Below are 25,828 nucleotides of genomic sequence, written 5' to 3'. Positions count from 1 at the left end.
TTTTATTATTTTTATTACGTTCGGTTAGTTGATCAAAATCCTAAGAAAAATAGTCTTAAAAATTCGAAATCAAAATCCAGTATTATACTTATCACAATCATAATTGTATACGACTTATTATAATACTATATTCTAGTAAATGTGCAAATTATAATATTATCTTTCTTTACAATTTAATTTATTACCTACTGTTTACAACGGCTTTGAAAATCTAAATCCAAGTCGTTTTTTTTTTTGCTAGTAAACCCTGTATACAAAATATTATCCTCATTGTAAACCTGTCCTCGTCCCATCTCTACGTACAATAGCTGTTAAATAATAATATCTCTGTACTTAAAATACCCCGTTAAAAGGTTTTGGTAACAATATATTTAACTACAGAATGAAAAATTATACGAATAATAAAATATGCAAAATGCTTGAAACTAACACTATTTCAGAATATGTATATTTACTTGACGAAAAACGGTCAGACCTTTAGCAGTTTATCAGTATAATATATAAATGGGTCATTCCTAATGAAGATTAACATTGAGGATTTTGGATGAAATCTCGCGCACGATAAATGTTGGGTCAACGAGAGGTTTTGGCTAAACGTTAACATTAAATGGTGACCGTCATATTATAAATTATACCGGTCATAATTGTTTGTGTTCCAGAACAATTTGTTTTCGGGCTTGGGTCAGTAAATATAATATATAATAATATTATGGACGTCTAGTAATAGAAATCGACAAAACCAAAACAGAGTATTTTTTTCTTCTTCTCGCCACGCCGTTTTCGAATTTCAAACAGAACCCATTCTATTTCACAATAATTAATGTCTTTAGAAAATTGTTCTACTAATCTCACAGACTTTATGACATCACTATAATTCTCGGTTTGATATAACAATTATACCAGACGTCAATATCGAAAACGATGCCAAAAAGAAACGATAATAGCATTTGAAAGTCAAATAAGTACATCGTTCGGATATCAAACTTGACATAATATTATTATTTTAGAACGGTTATTTAAGTACTAAATATTTTGTATGTTAGTAACGTAGGTACAATAATATGACGTGTGAAACCATAATACATTATTACGCCCACTATTGTGCGTCTTGAAGTCGATTTGTTCGAATTCCCGCGATAAAACCTACGTTTATTATAAGTATATTAGAGAAAATTAAAATGTATAATTTGAGGTTTAATGTTCGTGCATTAAACGGCCATTACATAGTACATTAAATTGTAATCCAATTTTATTATATATTATTATAGTAAGCTGGTCGTGATTAAAAGTTAATTTATTTTTACAATATCTATAATTAGTATCGACCGGCTTCATTAATAAATAAAAAAACACCATTATAAAATATTTACAAAGATACCTACATAATAATATAATATTTATTGAGCATAATTTTATAATATAATATTATGTAACGGTAGTAAACTGCTGTGCTTAGGTTTACGTCTCGGTTGTTATAATGTTTTCCTCTGAATAAAACAGAGAATAATAAATTACGATGTTGTATATCGTGTTCAAATGGTATTATAATATCAAGTTACAATTTGAGTACAAAAGTACCGATAAATAATTATACCGAGTTAATTTCTGAAAACGAAACTGTATTATTTTTTACTCTATAGCCACGGTACGAAAAAAACATACCTAATATAAGTACTTATTTCAAATGATCAATTTAATATACTGATGTAAGAACAATAGTTTTTGTTCAATGCACTTTGTAGTTTGTGTTCTACAACAATTTTGGAGTTTTTGTCGATTAGTTTAAGTGCTCCTAAAGTCCCAAACACATGTGGTATAGACGTATTATAGCGTGTGTACGTGTACACGGTACTAGGTACTTATATAGAGATGTAATTTTGGGAATTACAAAATAAAGAGAAAGAAAAGAGAGGACATCGAGCTTAGATGAAAACTAGATTTTGGCGTGACTATGAATGTCAGTGTGTTTTTTCCAAATTCAAAACAATTTTTTAAAGTTACAACGCAGTTATACTCTTTGAGTTATAACCTAATTATATCACGTTTTTTGTTCGTATGAATTTCGAAATCAATAATTTTACTTGCCATCATTGTTCCCTGTAACAAAATGTACCTACCTAGTATCTATGTACTTTATGAATTCACTGTTCGATAAATCCACTCGTAGCGAACCATTAGCAACTTTACACTAATATTACCGAAAACGCTCTTACGGTCATATTAATTGTCGTGGTACTGTTATTAGAGTTTACGACGACAAACATAATATTATATTACAAAAAATGCTCCTATAGTTAAGATGATTTCGTCGATTTCGATAGTCAATAATAATGTATAACGTTTCGCGTTTAGCCAACTATTATATCTCATGTTATAATTTAAAATTAATTCACATAATCTGTTAAATTAATATTGTAACTGTGTATACCTATGGCTATAATGTTATCTAATGAATAATAACTTATCATGAGATATGTTAATCTAGTTTCAATTGTTGATATTTTGTTCTTAAAAGTCGTAAAGTATTAATTTAAATAAATAAATAAATACGTTTAAACATCGTATCTAGGTAATAAAATAGAATACCAGTATAAAATTCATGGTCGGCGCCTCGGCGGTAGATTATTATACGGGTTATTGAAATATTTTCGACGACTGCAGCCAAGTTGTCTCTGTCTCCCTCTCACTTTCTTATACACACACTCGCCTATTGTGTATTATTATTATCCATTACGTCGATCTTCATCGATCGTATTATCTTCATCGTTTTGGTATACCAATAAAATACCTAGTTCAAAGTGTAATTACATTAATTATTACACCACAAATGTATATAAATTACACACTATATAGAATTAACCGACACAAAATGTATACAAACTATTGATACTTTTCGGTTCCGTCCGAATTATTATATATTACTAAAATGACGCACAGTAGTCGTGTGTTCTGTCAAACTTTCGACATTTTTCACCATCAACACATGCGAACTCAGACATGAATATTATTATTATATTATTTATTTTATTGATAAAAACCTGTTGCATTACTGCTCAACCGCCCCCCCCCCCCCTTCATCCAATGAAAACTTATCCATAAGGAATTAAAATCCTTCCCGAGATAACTGTTATAGGTACCTATATATTATAATCAGGTCACCCCGAACACGTTACAAAGGTATACGGTATACAAGGTCACCTACGAGTTTACCGATTTCCGGTACTATCGATAAAACCACGCGGGTTAATCTCCAAGAATAATTTATACGCGTTTATAATTATGATAATATATATCATAAGCCAACAGCAGCCACGGATTGAACGCTTGCAACTGTCCCCCCGGACAAATCCTTCCGACGGGATTATCGACATGTTATTATGCACCTAGTTTGTCTACCTACATGGTACTTTCCTTTGATACAGGCTATAGGGTGATACATTTCTAAGGCTGTTTTTTTTATTTTATTTTTTTACATTCATTAACACTTAAATATAGGTATAATATTTTGTTGTTTTCCAACCCACATTCTAAATGTTTAAATGCAATACACAACTATTAAATCGATATTTATTATGTTTCACACATCGAAATTTTCAGAAAAATATTCTACTTCTAGTGACCAGGTTATAAAGTTAAAAATATAATTCGTCTTTGAAAACGAAAACTATAGGTATACTGTACAGGATGAAAAATAGAAAGAAAAAATTGTTTCTACAAAAACGTAGTATTTCGAAAACTATACTATAATAGGTATATACCTATACTCTAAGCGAACGTTTATCGTTCGAAAGAAAATACAAACATGTTATTGTAAAACGAGTGTTTGGAGTTAGTAGCTTGCAAACGGACCACCCCGTATAATAATACGTCGTATCTATAGCCACCTACGCCGATCGTACACCGATAATATTAATAACAATAATATATTTAAAAATATGTAAATGTCCCGACGACGTTAATAATAATAATAATAATAATAATAATAATAACGAGGTGTTTGTATAATATGCGTAAGTTAACGTTTTTTGTGTTTGTGCAGGATGGCTGGGAGCAATGTCCACGGGAGTGGCGCTGTTGCTGTCACCGGTGACGATAGCTTTTTGCCGGCGGAAATCCACAAGACTGACGGCCGTCATGGGCGGCCTGATCACTGCGCTGGGATGTCTCTTCACCAGTTTCGCCACGCAGTTCCATCAATTATTCTTCAGCTACGGCACCGTCATCGGTAAGCGCATAATATATATTATACGTACTATAGGTACGACAACGATAGTACAGCGAATAACTTCGCATAACCCTCTAATCGACAAAACATCTTTAACCGAGTTAGAACCAGAGCGGTTTGGCTAATCTATTTAACGGATTTCACTATATTATAGTACGAATTATCGATTTATTGTCGCTCACGAGACATCGTAATATTATGGAAGTTTTACTGTACGTTATAATAGTATATTAATATGTTATATTTGAACGGCGTATTTTATGATGTAATATACTAATGTGTGAACAAGCGGGCGCGACGATTCGTTTTGAAGAAGGTTTTTCGCCATGGTGGGAAATCAGAAAATCGCAGAAAGTCGCGTATGGAAAATCGAGGCGCAATCGTGTCGAGCCTTTCGGATGGGTTACGACAAAAAAAGAGACGAGTTTGGCGGCGCATGCCTGCCATTGCTTGGTCTATGCCTAAGTCATACTGGAATTTATTTGGGGGAAGGGCGAAAGGAGACTCGGTCTCACTACTTCTGACCCATCTCAAAAAGCACCATCTTTAAAATCAATATTAATATAGGCATATATTATAATGTCCAAAACATGCGGCGGCGGTCTATTGCGTATATTTCCGTCCGTCCATAAATTGTGCGTTTTATTAGACATTAATAACATAGCGACTTCTTAGTCCCTAAATAGAGAAATGTCCATAGGTCTGGAGAGAGTAGCGCATATTTGGGTAAATAAATATATGTTCCGAGGAAACGATTAAATTGCATGTTCACTGTCCTTTCTCGATTTCGTTATTTGTATGATATTATCCCATGATACTTGTCGGATCGCATAAGCCATCATCAATCATGCGATTTGACATTACGCGTTAAATGTTAAAACATTTTGGTTATTAACTTCGAGTGAAATATTTATTAACGCAAAAGTTGTTTTCGTGAAATCGAGGGTAAACGATATCATAATAATAATATATAATAATGTGGTTGGTGTACACACGAGCGCGTTTATGCTCGATATTTATTTTCTGTAGAACGACAAAAGAATCAAGGACTCCTTGGAAGAAAAAAAAAATGCGAAAAGAAAGGGGTTCCTGTTTAAGTAGAACGTTTTCCGCACCGGTCTATCGTAATAATCTACTGTCGTCGTTATCATAACCGACCACAGCGGTGGACATCGAACGGAAAAAAAACAAAAATGGAAAACAATCTAAGTATCAAAATTCGACCGTTTCGTCACGCGACGGGCGTATGCGGACTACGCTCTACGATGGCGTCGTAGAGACGTGACCAAAATTCAATTGCTCACCATGGTATTATCATTACGACACGATGCTGTTGGTTTTATATTTTTTTTTTTTCCGGAACACACTCACTCGACCGCGATAAAACGTCACCGGCGACGAAACATATTATTATTATTATTATACGATACCTTGTGTACGCGTGCTGCAACGATATTATAACGCATTAATGGTTGAACGCCAAAAGTCACCAAAAAGTTGGGGACGAAAGTGATGTGCGACCGCGTAAAATTATTATCGTAACAGCAGTCATTCGAGCACAATCGATGACGAAATATTATTTATTATTATTATTACTATTATTATGTTAGGTATATTATGCCTCACGTGTCACACGCCACGTTGTGACACGATAGGTATATCATAGGTACGCGTCACTGCTTTCACCCGTCGCACGTATATAATATCCAGCCAAATACAGGGTGATCGCATATCACGCAACTCATACCCACCCCATTTATTTCTCACACATTTATTTAATTTCAGATGTGTTGACTTTTTGAGCATACTCATAATGTCCTTATTTTTAAATACGTAGATTTTTTATATCGTTTAAGGAATGTCACGAGGTGACAAAATATGTTACAATAAGTAACAACTAGTTTTTTTTCCAAATGACAAACGTTGTTTTTCTGTAAATTGTTGAGGAGATGAATTTTTCAATAATTTTCATGTATAGGTATCAAAATCGAAATTCAAATGAATAGTTTTTGAGATTTTTACATTGTGTACTCATGATAGGTTTAGAATTTATGGGCTTATGATGATTTTTAAAACGTTTCATAGTTATTAACATTAATGTTAATTTATTATAATTTCAAGATTTATAAAAACTGTCAAATATAAAACAGTTTAATATGTACTGGCTAGATTAAATATTACATAATATATATTATAAATTCTTAAAAACCATTTTTAAGGATTAATTATCCAAGTACATCAACATTTTTAAAAAAAAAAAATTGCTAAACGGTTTATTGCAGTAAAAAGGATCATTTTAAGAAAATATTTTTGTATCACCACAGGGCACTGTTTAGATGATATCTATAAATAAAGTAGATACTTCAAATATGGTCCTTAAGTATAGTTGAAAATTCTGAAATTCAGAACTAAAATAAATACATTGTTAAAGGACAAGTGTTGGGTGTACATTGTACATGTTTGGTGAATCACTCTGTATAGAAGAAGAAGAGATGACCGGACTGCTAATGCCTTTCGTTTTTTTTTTTTAATTTTCGTTTCGAACTCCATGCGCACCGACGTCGTCGTGGTCTGGGCAAATGTGTTTGAATAACAATTGTGTGTCTCGCGAGGTATATATTATGATAATAATAACGATGGTAACAATAATAATAATAATAATAATATATTAATGGAAATGTATACTACACGAGCGCAATGCACAACAATAGGTATTAGGTACACGCCGTAGGTTATAATGTGCACATGATATTCTGTGAGTCCGTATTGGAGGTGTAGGTACTGTCTAGGCAGGTAGGTACTTTGTCAATTTCTCTTTATCTGACCACGAATGCTATTACAACCGTTAATGCATGCGCATCTGTATTATACATTTATACAGGTCGTTTTTGTCGCCGTCAACCTACATTTTTATGTGACACGGAACACAAAATCTTCCGAATTCGGTAATCGTTCTTCGCCTTCAGTGCCGCTCGATTGCGCACTTTTACCTTTTTAACTGCGTAAAAAGCACCAAACGATTGCGCACACCAACTAACAAAAAGTTAAATTCGAGACATATTTTACCTTTCCAATAGTTTGTAATAGTTGAAAACAAATTTGAATACAATAAAATATGAAAGCGAGTGAAGTTGCCACTCCACATAATATATTGTCACATTGACTTCAAAGCTTCACTAATGTTTTTTTTTTTAATATAAAATATATTTTAACGATTGTGTGGTAAAAAGTTGTAAACACTTTAATTGTTTCATAATATATTGTATTAGTGTTGTCACCTGTCATCGACTAAATATTCGATTTGGTATATTATAATTGTAATAGGTATTATTATTTATAGTATAGTTAAGAAAAATTAATTAACACCAATGTCTCTACCACATTATCAAATACAAGAATTATTCGTCGACTACTTGACTACACACTCATATGAACAAAATAAATTGTATTATTATTTTAGAGTTGTAAGCCCATGTACCTAACAACCTTTGGAGACGCGCATGAGGTGATTATTTATCACAGTATATTTTTAATATAGTATAAATTATTTTGTGCATTTTTCGTACTCCATTGAGCAATGTTATCCTTTTAATAATTATCGTTCAATCACAAAAATGCCAAAATATAGTTTGTTAATTGTATAACACAAATAAATTAAAAATTAATTAATACTTATACTGTAACAATAAATTATTAATATAGTGACCTAATATTGACTGGACAACCAATTCTTTTATAATTTCTAATAAACATTTGGCAATTAGGTACTAAAGTTGTATTAAAAATATTATTATTATTTAAACAGAAAAAAAATCACCTAGCGCGTGCAGCTATGTGGTCTGATACCAGTATACCACGTGCTTCACTAAAGGTTGAAATATTACTATATTATGTATCAGGTATAGGTATATTGTATATGAAAACAAATTTGAAAAGGATAGAAAGAATTTTCAAATCCTGTACTTGGAAAGAAAAACTGTTCGACTGTTGCTCAGCCATGTTGAGATTTTTTCAGATTAAAAAATGCACAATCGTGTATACCTATACTTTATTATACGAGGACCGTAAAAAACGTAATTTTTTTGAGTCGTTATTTTATGAAATATAATAAAACATAACATCAAAATTCTTTATTTTTTCCCCATCTCTATATTTTGTACACTTCGTAAAAGTCACGTTATTATTATTTTCGAATATATTATGCGTGCACTACGACGGCTCATGAATATTAAAACAAAGAGGCCATACCACGACAATAATATATAAAATATTATATATACATCAACTGTTATCAATAATCGTGATTTGATTGCATCATAATAATATTATTCATCCGAACGATTTCGTATCCAACAGCGTTATTTATTTTGCTGCCGCCACACATTAATTTAAATTAGTCTACACACTGTACGCGCATAGAAAAATAAGTACCTTCTACGGCTTCCCATTTTTTTCAGAATTCCTCACTGTTCACTGTTAAAAAAAATATTGCAAAACGCATGCATTTATCATTTTGATGTTTTTTTTTGCACAAAATCACATAGTAGCATATATTTTAAGCTCGTAGCACGCGTAATATATTATGTTATTTTAGTGCTTTACCGCGTCGTGTCGTGCATGCGATTGTATTGCGTACAAAAATAGGATACATTTTTGTTTGAATAATTAACTGAGTGTATTGCGAAACTACGAAATATAAGGGGCTAAAGGGCTTTAGAACCCTTTCGCCACCCCGCTGGGCAATGTTGTATATAAATAATATAATTGTGTATACATTTGTATAGTATATTAGGTATTCCATACATATAAAATATAAATAAAATTGTTAATATTTTTATCAAATCGTATCAATTGTGTTATATATAATCTATATTATGTAATAAAATAATTAAAATTGGTCAAATTATTAATTAGTAATTAGGTAGGTACCATATAATATGCACACGTATACTATACTTACATATCATATGACTAGAGCATAGTCTAGAAGCTTTAAATTCAACCATTTTTTCGAAGTTTCAATCTATCTTCCTGCAGGAAGTATGTTTAATTTACTACCGGTTTTAGTAGTTTTTATAGTTTTGCAAACAAGAATAATGTATTTCATTTTTCGCGAAGTATTGACATGTGCGTGTGCAATCGAGAGTTGCATCCGGTGGTGGTTGCCCGACGAGGCATTATAGCGATTATCAGAAACACATACTAATGTTAATTTATTACTCACACATAGACATAGCCCAAATGTTCTTGTCCAGTGTATTGTCTAAATATTACTCCTTAAAACATGATACGCTGGAACTCCCTTAAAATAATTATCCATACAAAAATACAAAATAAAATACAATACCATGGTTTTTTTTTCACGACGAGTTAAATTATAGTTGCTTGAATAAGATTTTGAACATTTGCTGCACTGATGACAGATATCACTGTGTTTTTTTATTCATGACGAATTAGATCATATTTACGTGCACAAGACTTGGGACATTGTTTACACTGATAGCGAATGTGCGCTTTTCCATGTTTCTTTATACTGTGTTTACGAGTGTAAGTACACCTACACAATTTACACTTTAACATATTAATGGAATGAGAAAAAATGAGAGACAATATGGAAAAAATAACGAGTAGGTAGTACGAGTATACTACCTGTACTAGTCAGTTAATTGGTGAACTATAATATATATAAAAGCATTTAACGCGGTTGAAAATGAAAACGAGAAACACGGAATAGAGAGTAGAGACAAAGCGAGGACTATAATAGCTGGCAATGGTAGCTGTGCAGTGGAGACACGAATAGTTACTACTGACGCTATTATTTTTGCTTGTACGACAGCAGTTTGGTTCAAAAATGCACTTGTCTGGCGTCCCCCGATAATTAGTAATTAATTACTATAAGAAGCATTATAATATTATGTTCGTTTAATAATGGATTATATTATATTATTATACCAGGATCGTTAACAGCCAATAACTAACGTCATACTATGCGATTTTAATAGTATGTATTTATTATACTAGGTATATAATGTCCTGTGGCTTGGCGTGAGGCTTTGTAGGGGAGATATTGAAAAATAAATAATTTTGGCTTAATATCATTGTTATTGATACTCATATTTAGACAATATTTTTTTTTTTTTTTTTGGGTAACCCGCAGCAACATAGGCCATTGGGTGTGGGGGAGGGCACTGTAAGTTTTTGAATTGGGTAGGTTGGTACACGTGTGTGTTGTGTTTTGGCAGAATTTCTAATGGGGCACCCGTAGGTTTCTGCCGTGCCCCGGGTGGGGGGATGGCGGCACTTGTTCTCCGGACACCGTGACTTGCACGGAGAAAAATGCCGCCCGGTGGTCGAGGATCGAACTCGGACCGGCTGTGCCGAATCCGTCGCGTTAGACCGCTCGGCCACCTCGTCCCCCATTTAGACAATATTATATCAATAAATAAGAAGATTTTTCTTAATAGACCAGAAATAAACGTACCGTAAGTTAATTTACTAAACCGACCAATATATTCATGTGAATATTATGACCTTTTTAGATGGATGGATTTAGAATTATAATAATTTCATGCTATTATAAATTAAATACAATTACACAAATATAAAAAAAAAATTTAAATAAGTCAAAGAATAAAGATTTAAATAAATATGAGAAATCGTTGTCTCCGGAAGCTATAACTTGTAGAGGAGACAAGAGTCCGTATTTTGTAATGTAAAGTATCCCAGTTAACATGGTGTAATTTAAATACATGACTAATTATAGTAATTAACTGTACTTATATTTTTTTATGATATTATACATTATACGTGATACACCGCTAGGTTGTACTTAACACAATACCTGATTAAAGCAGTCGATATCTGAGTAATAACAGAATATGAATTAATGATTAATGATAACTTAGTAATAACAGATAATGATAACATGCAAGCGATAGTTCCCAACGCGTGGTGTAGGGGTAGTTGTCGTGGGTAGGTAGTGTGTGTGTGTGTTTATGGCTGCCAGAAAGGTGGTTATAACCGGTAGAAGGGGTAAAAGCATGTAGGCTACACGACATATCTGCGTTAGGTAGTGTGGAAGGTGGAAGTAGTGGAAGGGTGGCCCTGATGGAAGTGGTACTGTGGTAGTGTTGAGTCCAGATTTCATACCATACTATCAAAAATATGGAACTAATTATTTTCTAATTATTTTTTTTTTAAGTATTTAAAATATAACCACAATGATCAAAGCTCTGTCGAAAATTATATTTAATAACACTATACAATTGTTCTACCTTCTAACTAATAAACATATTTTTAAAAGTCACATAAATTTAAGTAAGAAATTTGAGTAGCCGCAGTTAAATGGATCACCCCATATTTATTATAGGTACTTAGGATGCAGCGTTATTATATTATACGAGTCGTGACGAACTTTCAGTCAAACTAAACTTCGTACGTTTTTAATGACTCCAATGACTCCGGTTATTTTTCATCTCAAAACCCAGCGACAGGCCAATTTTTTCAGTTATGATTAAATTGCCCGAATCAGAAATTTTTAAACTTTTCAGCTAAGGAAAAAAACTGATTTAAACCGGGAAACTACGAGCATAAAAACAATTGAGTTTTCTGAGAACACACTGTTTTTGTGGTAACTCAGATGAATTAAAATCCGGCTTTTCAGTGAAAACATCAGAAATACATCTAATTTAAAAGTAATTCCCATTATAGTTATTTCAAGTGCTTTTTATATAATAACTGTTGAGTAAAAAAATTTTACCGGTATACTTAAAGAACTTGTGACACTTAGGATCAAACGACAGCACATTAACCGAATGAATAAAAATAAATTGCACATGGAAATCGTACTCAAAGCATTGAGTGAACAGAAATTATTTTTTTCTAAGTTACTATAATGTCATTGGCGGGTTTGTATTACCGTATTCCTTTAACTACATTGCAGACTAGACGTAATATAAAAGTACAAAATATTATTTCGTTCACATGATCGATTTACAAAACAAAGTCTTGTGTTGCAACTAAACTATTTAACGTATACTGAGATTTATTTTTTTTTTCACAGCTTGATGACATAAATAATTCTTTAAAAACCCTTAATTCCTGTTATTAAGACTTACAATATATCTACCTTATCTCTCAATATCACTTATAAACTCATTAAATATTACGTAATCGAAATGTATATTATAAGATTTAATACTATTGTATACTATTAGGTATACCATTATAATTGTCAAGCTGTAATAATGTAAAAAAAGACTTACAATAACTCACCTCGTGTTAATAGTTTTTTATTAATAATAATAGTTTATGTTGTTTTAAAATTCATTGAATTGCGTACGGCACATGAAGGATTACGATGAGCAGATTTAAAAATATATCTATAAGATAATATGTGAAGTGATGACTGATGTTGGCCCAACAAAATATATGGTCATTAAAAAAAATATATTGATAAAGACTGAACGGTGTCTGGATAAAAAGGAACGAGTCAAAATAAATACTTTTCGAGAAACATAGAAAAGCGTTCACTCTTGTAAAGTATTAACTGTATTGACTGTAATTATTGCATTAATTCATTTTTCATAGATCATTGATAAGTAGAATATACAAAAATGAAAATATTTTAATAATGAAAACTGGGGGAATTGTATTTTCTAGATATAGGGAAATAATCGATCAATTGTGAAATTGATTTGTATTCTTTTACCCACGCACCGAGATCCAACTAAAACCATCGCCTGCATAAATAATATTTAAATGTCTTACTTTAGATCCATCATAACGGAGAATAAATGTCTCGGAGTATTTTTTTAAAATGGTTTATTCATTTTTTAAATTAAAAAAATGTATTTTTATAATTTTAAATTTACTCTTTAAACTCAGAGTTGCTACATGAGAAATGCTAATACGTCTGTACTACATAAAAACGTACATACAGTTCAACACTATACACAAAACAATATGTTATTTTTTTAAATGTAATATATACAATATACATATTCATAAAACAAACTGCTTAAGAGCCTTAAGATTCAATTTACATAATATATTATGTAGGAGAGCAATGTCACCTAAAATATTCAGATTAAACCAAAATAATTATTCGTGGAAGAAATAATATTGCTGGATTTGAATAACAATATATATTATATAGACAATAACAGCCACTTTATTTTAATGACTATATATTGCTATGAGTACATATTATTTTACATATTATATTATCATAAGGTGTACAAAATTAAACCTGGTGAACTTTAAACTAAATATAATATAACGTTTCAAGTTATAAAAAATAAATGGGTTTTACGTGGTTTAATTTCACAGGTCCTCACACAAGTAAAGCTCGTGACCGCTGTTTTAATTTTGTAATTTGTCCATTTATAATTCACGCAAAATCCAAGTACTGATAGTAGCCATTAGAAATTAAAATAAAATATAAATAATATTTAAACATACCTATTTTATGCTTTTAAAGTAATAGCAGCGTATGAGAAGTGTTATTATTCACGTGGGTCATAACAATGAATGTACAATAATGATCGTGGTGTTTAAAAAGAAAAAATAATTCAAACAATAAATCTTAAACAGAATTACTTTACGATTAAGATCTTTTTTAAAAGACTTTCGAGTTCAAGTGTACAATAAAGTAATTCCATTTAAATTTACATTTTTTTATTTAAACTTTAAACGCTTTATACCTAAATATAAATCTACGTTTCGAGATTTGAAAATAAATTATGACCTACCATAATTTGATTAGGTAATACTTAAAGTGGTAACGTGAATACTGAATAATGTTATATAAATAATATTATTGTATAGAAACATTGAAGTTACATTTAAAAGTCATGAAAGTACCAGTCATGTCGGACTGTTCGAAAATTCGTCAAAGGACTTGGTTTATTTCAAATAACAGACTATCGATCGCTCAAAATATGTTGTACTTATGCGCATTTCAAAAAAAATCTGTGGGATTCACTGTGAAAAAGTGAAAATAGTCATTAATAAAGTTAAGCAGTATAATTGGTTTAGTAATATCATCAACCAAAGGATGGCGATCCTGTCAATTATTTATCAAGTCTCCGTTAACGCATCACGCAATGATAAAAACTTTAAGACGACGAAAATAATATATTGTTGATACTCAAATAATTCTGTATAATTAGCGATCATTATTATGTTGTATAAAGAACTATTTAAAGATAACGGATAATATAGGTTCGAGTAATTTTTACTACAGTGGTTCCAGCAGACTTCTAGCAATGTCGTGGACAATAGATTGTTGTTTAACGAATGTAAATAGAATTCAATAGTCAAAACGAACCACCCGAAACGAATAGCTCGTGACAAAAGTGTCTTCTGAATGTAATTTAAAGGGACGGGCTGAGTTTGAATGAAAAACTTTGAATTTAGGTCACATGGGTGTTGAATTTCGTTCAAATGTTGTATTTAAGTGAAAAAAAACCACTTAGTTCCAGCATGATTAAACGCTGTTATTATTATTATATCTATACACGAATAATATGTCTTTGTACGCTGTATTTAATTTGAAAAAATAAAAATATTTTTCGAGAGACTATAAAATTATTAATTACCATAATATATAATAATATTATTATAGCGTACGCCGTTAATCCTGCACGAACGCGCGCATAATATATTATTATTATATCGCAGATGACAGACAAATTAATATTAGGTATATTATAATAGTCAAATTTTCATCAGACACGATGTCTCGAAATAGAATGTCATAAAATATAATTTATGTTTTTAAAATCGAGAACGTCCACTTTTTGAACTATTATACTTGCATATCGGGGCACGTGGTGCCATATATTATAATACTCGATCCAGTGATGTTATATGGTAAAATCAATAATAATAATAATGGTATGTGTGTCAAAAGGAATAAATAAACCGTTGTGATATTTTTTTTATTATTATTATTTCCACACAAAAACGTCTATAGAAGAGCATGTGAAAAAAAAAGTTATTCTCTCCTAACAAATTTGGAATTAGCATTTTTTTTTTCACGAACACTCATAATATAATATTTGCGTCTGAAACATTCAATTCGAGTTCCAAAGAAAATCCGTTTTATTACGATGTACCTAATAATATATATATATATAGATAATACGCATTTTACACCGTTATCCTTTTTGTTGAGTTTCTTCGAAAAGTATTTATTTTTTGCATTACACAAAATAAAGCTCATATTAATATACGGTAATATTATGGCCAGCAAAGAAAGCCTATATTACGAGAAACAGATAAATACTAAAGGTTGTTTTTTCTAATGCATTTTTTACACAACAGATTTTAATATTTTGAACTTATTATTAAAAGTAGGTACCTTTTTTTTTAATAACGACGCGAGTTCTATATTTCTATACGCATAATTATTTAATAATATACCTACCTAGTGAAATTAAACCTGAGTTATTACGTTTAGCCATTTGAGTTCTCACGAAAAGTACCGAAGGGTGGTAAATTGTTTTCGAACTTTGGCGAAAAAGATAATAATAATACCGTGCACAAAAATCCTGTTTTAATTGACTTATCAAAAACTTCTTCGACGACGAAAAAAGTTTAAAGTTTGAACTTTTGCCAACCATGGTCGCGACTACTGTTCGCAAAACATGGTACAGTTATATGGTAAAATTTTTGATCGCATTCTATATCCAGCCAACAAAACAAAAGTTTTGTGTTCCCTATACAACATAATGTACACAAGTCAATTATTCTGTTATCAAACCAAATCAATATACAAAAAAACCTAAATCATTATCCAATTATTATTATCAATGTTAATTTAGCGGAAAGTTTGCTTCAAATGCATATCGATATCATACATAGTATATTTCCATATAGGTACTTACACTCAATTTTCAATATGTTGATCAGTAATATTATAATATACCCTCTAACTATAAACACTTGACAACTAAATTATATTTTCTGTACAAATACATGTTACTATATTGGTGTGTTTAGTAGTGAACTTTGTAATAACATAATATTATACTAACCGAATGCCGTAATTTCCAATGAAAACGAGAAGAAAGCCTCTCCTCTACCCACCTCAAATTAATCCGCGGCCCAGACCCTACTGATACAGTCAACCTATTCAAAAGGGTATATCAACATATCCAATATCTACCATACAATATTATAAAATACTTATGTAATATATTTATCTTTATTTTAAGCCATTTCACTTGTATCCGATACCTCCAATCGCCGTTGTTGCCGCGTATATACTTTGTAATAATAATAATAATAATAATAATAATAATAAAAAAACTTTGTAATTATATGTTGAATTACGTAAACAATAGTATGAAGCAGTTGATTTAAGTTTAATTCCAATACAAGTTTAAAACGACGGACAAACCTAATTAAAATAATCTATTTTAATTTTATTCCACAGATTAGAAATACGATCTAGCTGAAATAAACTTAGTTATATGTATAAAAAAGAAATGATATCCAACCTAGGTTTTGATACTTAGTAGAATGTGATTTCGAAAACGATTCTGTTCTATCGAATATAACAATATTATCAAAAACAACGTCGGTACACATATTATTATCAACCGTTATTAAAATGGTGGATAGCAGTATGCCGTTTGAGTATAAGTTTATCTCTTAAGTAATTTCTTTGCATTTCTCTCAAACGCTGTAAATAATTTTCCTAAGAGTTTCTGGGCATAAGCTTTAAATCGGTTCGCCGATGTATAATAGTGATATACGACAATTACTATTATATATATGCATTTAAACCATGAACCGTAGCTATATCAAAATAATATGCATAATAATTATCGTTTAATGTACCAATGTTATACCTATAAAGGAACGCGTACCTACTATATAATTTTTACTTAAGGACTAAATTACATAAAGTAAGAATGTAATGGGTTAATTTAATAAATCCGTAAATCCACGCAAAACTTAATAACGCGTATTACATATGGGTAGCCATATAATATAGATAATTGCGTATGGTTTTCAATTAATATTCGGACTAATAATAGTTTATCCGTGTGCTGCAGTAGATCAAATCCAGAGCTTCATTTAAATTCAAAAAGCATACCATACCAGGTATACGATATAATATTATACTTGATCCATTTAAGTGTCTATACATCTATTCATTTCAAAAATTCTTTAACTGTTTTGTAAATATTATTTCTTTATAGTTTGATGAATTTTCATTACTAAAACAACATATAAAAAAAAACAAAAATATGTAACACCAGCGTGTCGTGACGACACACTATTAGCACTTATAGCGAATAGTGTGTCGCCACGAAAAATGTCATTATTTAAGTTTGTGGTCATTTATTTATATTAATTAAGTTGAGGTGTCGTCGTGAATTAAGATATAATATCGAGAACCACTGAGATATGTCTGAATCCAAAAAAAAGAAATATTCTGCTTCTTTATAACAATATAACAAAATAACGATAGTCTATTATTTTGTTTGATTGGATTTCGAACTTTTTGAAATTTGACTTTGAATAAATAAATTATATAATATTGTTATCTATACTATTTTTAATAATACTTATCTCGATCGATTCGTCTGATTTGCGTTTCATCGCGCAGCGCTGTTCGACCGACCGTTTAACGCTGTTATCAGATCCATTGAGAATTTTCATCGTATTGTTTTCGCCTGCGGTTTTTTAAAACGTATTTTTACGGTGCCGTTGAACTTAAAGAACAATAGCCTTACACGTGGAAGTAAAAGTTTCGTCTACACAAACACAGTATGTAGGTACCACCGGTGGTTAATCTTTTGCCAACGCCGCTTTTACACAGTTCCAAAACAATTCAACAATGTCATATGTTTGCAGTGGACCCTCAAACTTTTTACGAAAGCTTCGTTTTATAATAATCTCGTGCGGAGGCCGAATTACATATTTTTTTACATTACGGACGTCGTAATTTTTCGTTTACGGTTACGTCGGGCTTGCGTAACCGCACGATGGGGATGCTGCGTTGGGGTTTTCGCCACCATTTTTTTTATGGATCCCCGTGTTTTAAAACGTTCGTAAATTTAAATAAATTTAATGGTTTCACGATGTACGAGTATACACTATATTATTATAAGAGAGTAGGGCTGGTGTATCCATTTTACGATTATATTTTTAAGTGTCCAATTACATAAAACGTTTATTTTTATTTTTTAAAATAATAATATTATATCCTCCTTTATACTTTTATGTGTACCTCTTAATATAGTAGTGAAAAAATTATATACTTACGTCGCCAGCGTTCTAATGTGTGTTGAATAACGTGGTTTTTATTAGTGTTTTATAGCGCGGTATTCAATGTTTTTGATGTACCAACAGACCAAAAAAATCACGTGCGTCGTAAATAAAATATAAATGAAATAAAAAGTCGCCGCCAAAAAACATTCTTTTTTTGGCGGTGACGATTTCACGAACGACTTTTCCTGTAACACCACGTTTTACTAATAATTTTTTACGATTGTAGCGACGAACATAACGCACCAACATGTTACCGTTACCCTAGCTTGTACCACAAAGTGAACATTTTTCTTCAAAACTGAAACTACCATGGTTACCGATTCGTAATCACAGATATAGGTTGAAAATTGCAAATATTATGTGGTTGAAAATGGTTACGATCGGTTACTAACCCATAGAAGAAAATTCAAATTTCAAAGTAATTTTTTGTACGTAACGGTGCTGGCGTAACGTTACAGTAGCCGGGAATTGATTAGGTTACGAATTCCAAATCTTTGGTTACGAATCGGTTCGTTCTAAACCATAGTAGGTATCTATTCGTATTGAAGAAAAACGTGAACTTTGTGGTGCCGGGGTATCGCACCTGTGACAAACGATAATATTATATTATCCGCGTAGTGCGCCCGTTTGCGCCCGATTTTTTGTCATTCTCTGAGACCTCTCGCTTTTTATTCAATATCATTAATATATTATTCTCACATGTGTTCGTTTTATTGTCGCGTGGGAACCTGTGCACATGGATCGTCTGCAGCGACGGTGTCTATACGGTGTAATAACAAGCACGTGCCGCGGCGATGATGGAGACCGAAAATCCTTTTAGGAGACGTCGTTATTAATCCGGCGTAGGCGCATACACGGGAAACCTTAATGCCCCTCAGGGTGACTTACGCACGTAGTAAATAATAACAGACGTTCGAAAACCGACGGAGCTCATCGGGCACACGTTACGGTGGCACGTTAAAGTATACGGCCGAGTGAGTCCTCCATAATATGCAATATGACGTACTCGTCCTTCTCCTTTTACGCTGTCAATCCATATATAATCTCTTCCTTTCTTGTCTCTCTCTCTCTCTCTCTCTTTCTCTCACTCACTCCATCTCTCACTCACTACATCTCTCCCTGTCTCTGTATTTCTGTGTCCCTCAGTTTTACCTCCGTATCCGTGGTGCTGTATTATATCCGCATATACAGCGCAATAAATAAATTCTACTCACCAGCGAAAAAACTAAAACCATTTTTTTTTAAAATATATATTATGCAAAAACAACTTGGCATGAGATAAAGTGATGTTATATAGGTACGCAAAATAATGATATTATTACAAAAGACGGAGACAAATCAATGAATATTAATAAACAGTAGATTATTCTGGTAAATGGTTTGAAAAAAGTTTTCATGTACCTATTAAAAATTGCTTTTAAATAACTAAACACTCGAAAACTTGCTATCGAGATTAATAATATTTATCATTAAACGTATAAATAATAATATTTTTGTTTTTACACAGAGTAGGAAAAAGTACAATATTTGTTTTCCTGATATATTATTATAGTCATATTGACGTCTGGCTTACTTGACACTAATGTTACTATATAATAATAATCCACCATGCATTGTTATAAAAAAAATAGTGTTTATAACGATTTGTTCGCTTCATGTCCGTTTCAGGGATCGGAGTGGGCATGACCAGGGATTGTTCCACGCTGATGGTGGCGCAGTATTTTAAGCGGAAACGTGAGTTCGTCGAGATATTCATCGTGTCCGGCAGCGGGATGGGCATAGCCGTCATGTCAAGCTTCATCAAAGGAGCCATAAGGTATGTGACGATAATGACCATGAAAATGTTATATTGAATTCAATATTCATACCTTTTTTTTTGTTGGTTTTTTTCGATGATCGTATAATATATTTATACGTATGATATTAGTACCCACCACACCCCAATAACGATATCGTATACGCGATGGACGGAGACAGACTGGCCCGCGAGTTTATAGGTGGCGGGCGCCGGGAGGGATCGATTGCCTCGCGTGGCGACCAATGTTTAGGGCTTTTTTATGTGAAAATTCAATGAAAGCCAAGTTTGGTTATTAGTTTTTTCCTCATATTTTATTATAGTTAAATATATATTTAACATAATGATGACACAAAATCTAATCATGATTTATTGGCACCCCGTAAATTAATTTCGAGACGATTTAGGAACATATTTTCCAAGTGAAACTGAAGACGTCCTAGAAATGAAGAGCTTCAAGCTACTATAAAACATAAAATATTATATTGTTTCATTTAAGATAATACAAAATATTACGATGTGATGCGTATTAGAATGTTTATGATCACAATAGTTTTATAACGTATCATAATATAACACTGTACAAATCACCAATGTGTATAATGATTCATAATTAATAAAAAATATCTCAGTAGATTTCAAAACTCAGCATCATTCATACCAACCACGGAAGAATAACATAAAGCGCTACACTTGTTAACAGTTCCAATTTGGTTTTCGACAAAAAAGTTTCAATTATAAAAATTAACAAGTAAAAAGTGATCGACATGCGATCGTACAAATGCTTTTCTACTTTTATAAAAATTAGTTAATAAGACTTACGAAATATATCAAAACAGTCAAACAATTAAAATATATTATAATAAATTATTAAATAATAATTTATTTTTACATCAAGTATAAACTTCTGTCGAAACCGAACGGCAAAATACATTTTTTGAAAACTATAGTTTATATAACTCTATTATAATATGGCGAGTATCGGACACGTATCTTTAGTCCCCTCTTCGGCTGTCATGTAGAATTGTAAATATCGTCCTTTCGAACTCAAAACCTTTCACTATGATATCTTCATTGAAATAATATATTAATAATATCCCTATACGGAGATAACGACGGGCAAACAATATTATTTAAAAAGTGCTGATACTGGAGTTTGGTGTTTTATTTACACTCAAAAGCCGTGATAAATCACGAAAAACGATTCTGAGTGGAGCCAAGCCAAAAATGGTCAAGATTTATGTAAAACCGCACTTGCTCAAGTTCTTTCACCATTATTTTGCGGTTTTCCACGAGCTTCTCTCGAGATTTTTTTATTCCCGCGTTATCCGGATGAAAAAAATCACGAAAGCACACATCATTGTAAAATCAATACCTCCGATATCAATGTTAAAAGTACCTACTTAGGAATATATACTGAATATTCGACATTTTCCCGTTTTTATGATTTCCCTCAACTCGTTAAAGGAAAATATTGTATAATTTTTTTTTTTAAATTCTAGGGCGACAATATTATCGACACAAATTAAACTGATCAAATTTTGGTTTACACGCAAAAACTATATTATTATTAATGACGTCTAAAAACATTTTACGATATGATGGTGTTGTTATATAGTATCTATTTCTATTTCCAATTCATATTCAATTATTTTACGGATTTGTTGGTTCCTTAAAATAAGCGTACCGCGTAAAAACACTTCTCTTTTACCACTATTGGCTATACAAAAATTGAGCACTTAAATATTACAAATTAAATATTAATAAAACAAAATCTGTTCTGTAATCGGTCTACCAAATTTGTTCTTAACTAAATTCTTACAATAAACTTACGATATTATAATATTATACATAATAAAAAAATCACAGTATAATTTAATAAAAATCTATTACCGATGAAAAAATTCAATAGTCTGGTATGAATAAAATCAGTGTGTGAAATTTTAACGACAATAAATAAAAAAAAAGATAAATATAAAGAAGGTCTATAAAATACCTACCTATAAATTAAAATCTAGTTATTTGGAAAAAATTGATAAACTTATCATTGTTTCTGTTCAAAATATTATACTTATGGACTTTTTGACTTATATTATGTGTAATTATTGATGATTTGTTTTATTAACTATGGCTATTAAATATTATTATTATTATTATATCCATGTAATAATCACACGTATATATTTACGAGTTTGTATTACAACTATTATAAACTGTATTTTAGAGTAAGTACAGAAACAATCAATATTTTTAATAAAAAGATTGCTTACCGAAGTAAAGCTGCAGTTGCAAATCTTATACTATATTATGATGGATATTTCAAAATTTCGCAAAACAAGCTGAACAAAAACCGTTAAAAAAATTTAAATTGAAAAATTAAAATCCGTTCTGCATGGGATCACGACGACGGTCTGGTTCGCGTCGGTCCTTTAAAATCCATTATTTTTAAACGACCCGGCCCCCGGTCGTCGCGATAATAATTTATCGACGTGTCCCCCGCGAATGTCCCGTTCATCAATATCATCACGACGATTTCACTGTATAATATTTCAAAACATCCCCCCCCCCCACACTTACTTAATAATAATTCGATTGCGTTGCAGCGCCATCGGCTGGCGACTTGGACTCCAGCTGGTCACCGCCACGGTGTTCACCACGTTCCTGTTGGGCACGTGCTACAGGTCGGCGTCGCTGTACCACCCGCAGAGACGAGCCATCCTGCATCTGAAGAACCAGAAGCGGAAGATCAAGGACAAGAACAGGCACGACGACCGGCCGCCGTTCCTAGACTTCACCACGCTCCGCAGCAAGACCGTCCGAATCCTGCTCGTGTCCACCGGCATCAGCGCGTTCGGCATAAATACTCCGATATTCTACCTGGTCAGTGTCGTCTATTATAGTTGGGTATATAATATATAAAATGTATATATTGTATATTATACCGATTGGTTATTGCTTATAAGATAATAGTAGTTAACTATTATTAGATAATAATTTATAATCGCACGGTAATCGTGATTCGGGACTTATCACATATAATATATTATAATAGAAGTCTATCGATATGTATTTAATAAAATATACATTATTATAATATATTAGTTTGTGTACTAAAACAATAACTTGTTGCTAAAGTATGAACAAAACATCGAAATCCTTAATAAACGACAAAATTATGATCATATTAAAACTTTACATTTGAATTATTTGTACGGGCGCATATACTTTAAAACGTACTTGTCTGTTATACTAACCTATATTTTACTATGGCCAATATGCAATCGCTATAAGTTCTGAACGCTGAATACAAAATAGCCACCGCTAGAGACATAACTATACCGTGTTTGTATACCTACCATGTGGTTATGGTACCACTTACATTGTGGTGTACCGTGTCGTCGTATGTGCGAATGACGTTATCGCCCTTATACGCGGCCGGCGAATCGGAGGCGGTAAGACGACTGCGGGAGAAAGGAATAGAGATCAATATATTTCCGGAGTTGATAAACTTTTGCCAAACACACCGAATGCGATCGGAATAAAATTTAATTTTTCAACGTTACGCTTTTCGATTGTCATCATATTTCATATTGGTTACACTTTGGAGTTTTATTTTTGGAACGTCTATACACACACATACACATAAAAACCCACACATCCCACTACGGCGCTGCTAACAAAACATTAAATAACGACAACTCGACTGTGATGGCGGTTATCAATTTCATGCATGCATTCCATATTATGGCAGCGCGGAGCGGTAGTTGGGTTTTTCTTATACGTTTTGTCTCTCTACTTGTTTATTTGAGTATTATATATTTTTCATACATGACGTGCGTGTGTTCAAAACGTTCAAATTGAATTCACGACATCCTACAATTGTTGTCACATTTCGTTTCGTCTCGTAACTGTTGAAGTAGGTAGGTACTGCATTTCCACCAAATTTTTGAATTTTTTCTTTTATTTTGTATATCAAAGAAGAGTATATATTAATTTAAATGATATATCGATCACATCGTTCAGTCACACAAAAAATATTCATGTAATATAATAAACCTACTGAAACAAACAAATAGTTTTTTACTATCAATTCTTATGTAGTGCTGTAAAACTATAGCGTTTAATTGCGAATAAAAAATGATTTTAATAATTATGATGGATATGGAAAAACCCTATTGTACTTATTTCAAAGTTATTATATTCTTAGCATGTCCTTGGGCGTAGTGATGAATAATTAAAATAGGGTATAAAATATGTAAAAAGGCGGCTCGAACGTTGGCGAAGTGTCCAATAAAGTAAAATTTAAATTAAGTAACGGGCCTGAAACCGCGAGGTGCGAGTAGATAATATTTGGTCGGGGGAATCAAATAAAGTGCTAAAATAGTTCGAAATACTGTCTGCAAGTACTACGAAATTAACCGAAATGAGAACAAATTATACCAGTGAGACGAGCACTTAAAAACAATAGAAGTTTTAGATTTAGGCGCAATTAAGTGATAAAAACAAGATACAAGTAAAGTTTTCCATCGCGCCGCCGCCGTACGACTGGACACGATTTATGCGCACTCATTCGTCAGCCCAATATAAAAAAGGATTAGTCGTACAGTTGTTTTATGGGCTTTTACAACGCCAAAGCTATTTGTTCGGTTTACGACTGCGGATTTCAAACGCATAAAATAATTTTTGATTGCGAAATACCCGGAGTGCAACGAGTTCATAATATACACACACATTACATGTTATATTGTATATATATATATAATATGTTATATAAACGCGGACATGTAGCTACAGCAGATATCGTTAAAATTATAAACGCCCCCTCCCCCTCCTCCCATTCCTGTATCCCACAACGCAACCGTAATGGGGTGGGAAAGGACGTTTTAATTGTGTCTCGGAGGCGTACCTTTGATTGCGGATAGGACGACAACAACGACGACGGCGACGACGATGAATACGATTAACTTAACATTAATTTTATTATTTTGAGAAAATGATGTATTACTATATTATTAAACGGGACCAATGAATTCCTGCGGCGAAATACATTAACCCCGAGACCGCATAGAGTACTATAATATACAATAATGTGTGTGTGTGTGTGTACGCAGTAGTAGTATATATTATATATTATGTCCTAGTTGTAGTAGCGAAGCAATATAAACGACCGGAGCGTAGTAGTAAAGCACTCGACCGAGTGTAGAGTCGTGTGCATACAATAATATAATGTATACGTGTATAAAGGATAAACATGATATAAATCTCGTAAAGTATTTCGCGATCGTTTCGTTTTTAATGGACTCCGGAAAATATATTATTATGTATAGTCGTATGTGTCCCGTCGTTTAATACGTTTCCACGTTACTTGCATTGTACTCGTAATTATACAATTTATAATATATAGTTCATATTAATATTACTGCGCCCGCGTCGAGAGCAATAGCTGGTCTGGAGCTCGCGGGCTGCACCGCCCCTCGCCCAAAGCCCAAGGACTCCGATATAGTTTCTCCGATCAGCCT

General features: G+C 32.1%; 1 protein-coding gene across 2 annotated transcripts in view; it reads left to right on the top strand.

The window, feature by feature from the left end:
* The window catches only part of LOC132951576 (monocarboxylate transporter 2), a 172,860-nt gene that overhangs the window by 141,422 nt on the left and 5,610 nt on the right, over positions 1–25,828 (top strand). For both annotated transcript variants that reach the window (XM_061023347.1, XM_061023348.1), the window contains exons 3-5: positions 4,040–4,225; positions 20,183–20,330; positions 22,913–23,189. In XM_061023347.1, the coding sequence (XP_060879330.1) occupies positions 4,040–4,225; positions 20,183–20,330; positions 22,913–23,189 (611 nt within the window). The remainder of the gene's footprint in view (positions 1–4,039; positions 4,226–20,182; positions 20,331–22,912; positions 23,190–25,828) is intronic.

The sequence above is a fragment of the Metopolophium dirhodum genome, chromosome 9 (genome assembly GCF_019925205.1).
Source record: "Metopolophium dirhodum isolate CAU chromosome 9, ASM1992520v1, whole genome shotgun sequence".
Lineage (NCBI taxonomy): Eukaryota > Metazoa > Arthropoda > Insecta > Hemiptera > Aphididae > Metopolophium > Metopolophium dirhodum.
The sequence above is the reverse complement of the archived record's forward strand: the minus strand, read 5'-3'. Positions and strand labels throughout refer to the sequence as shown.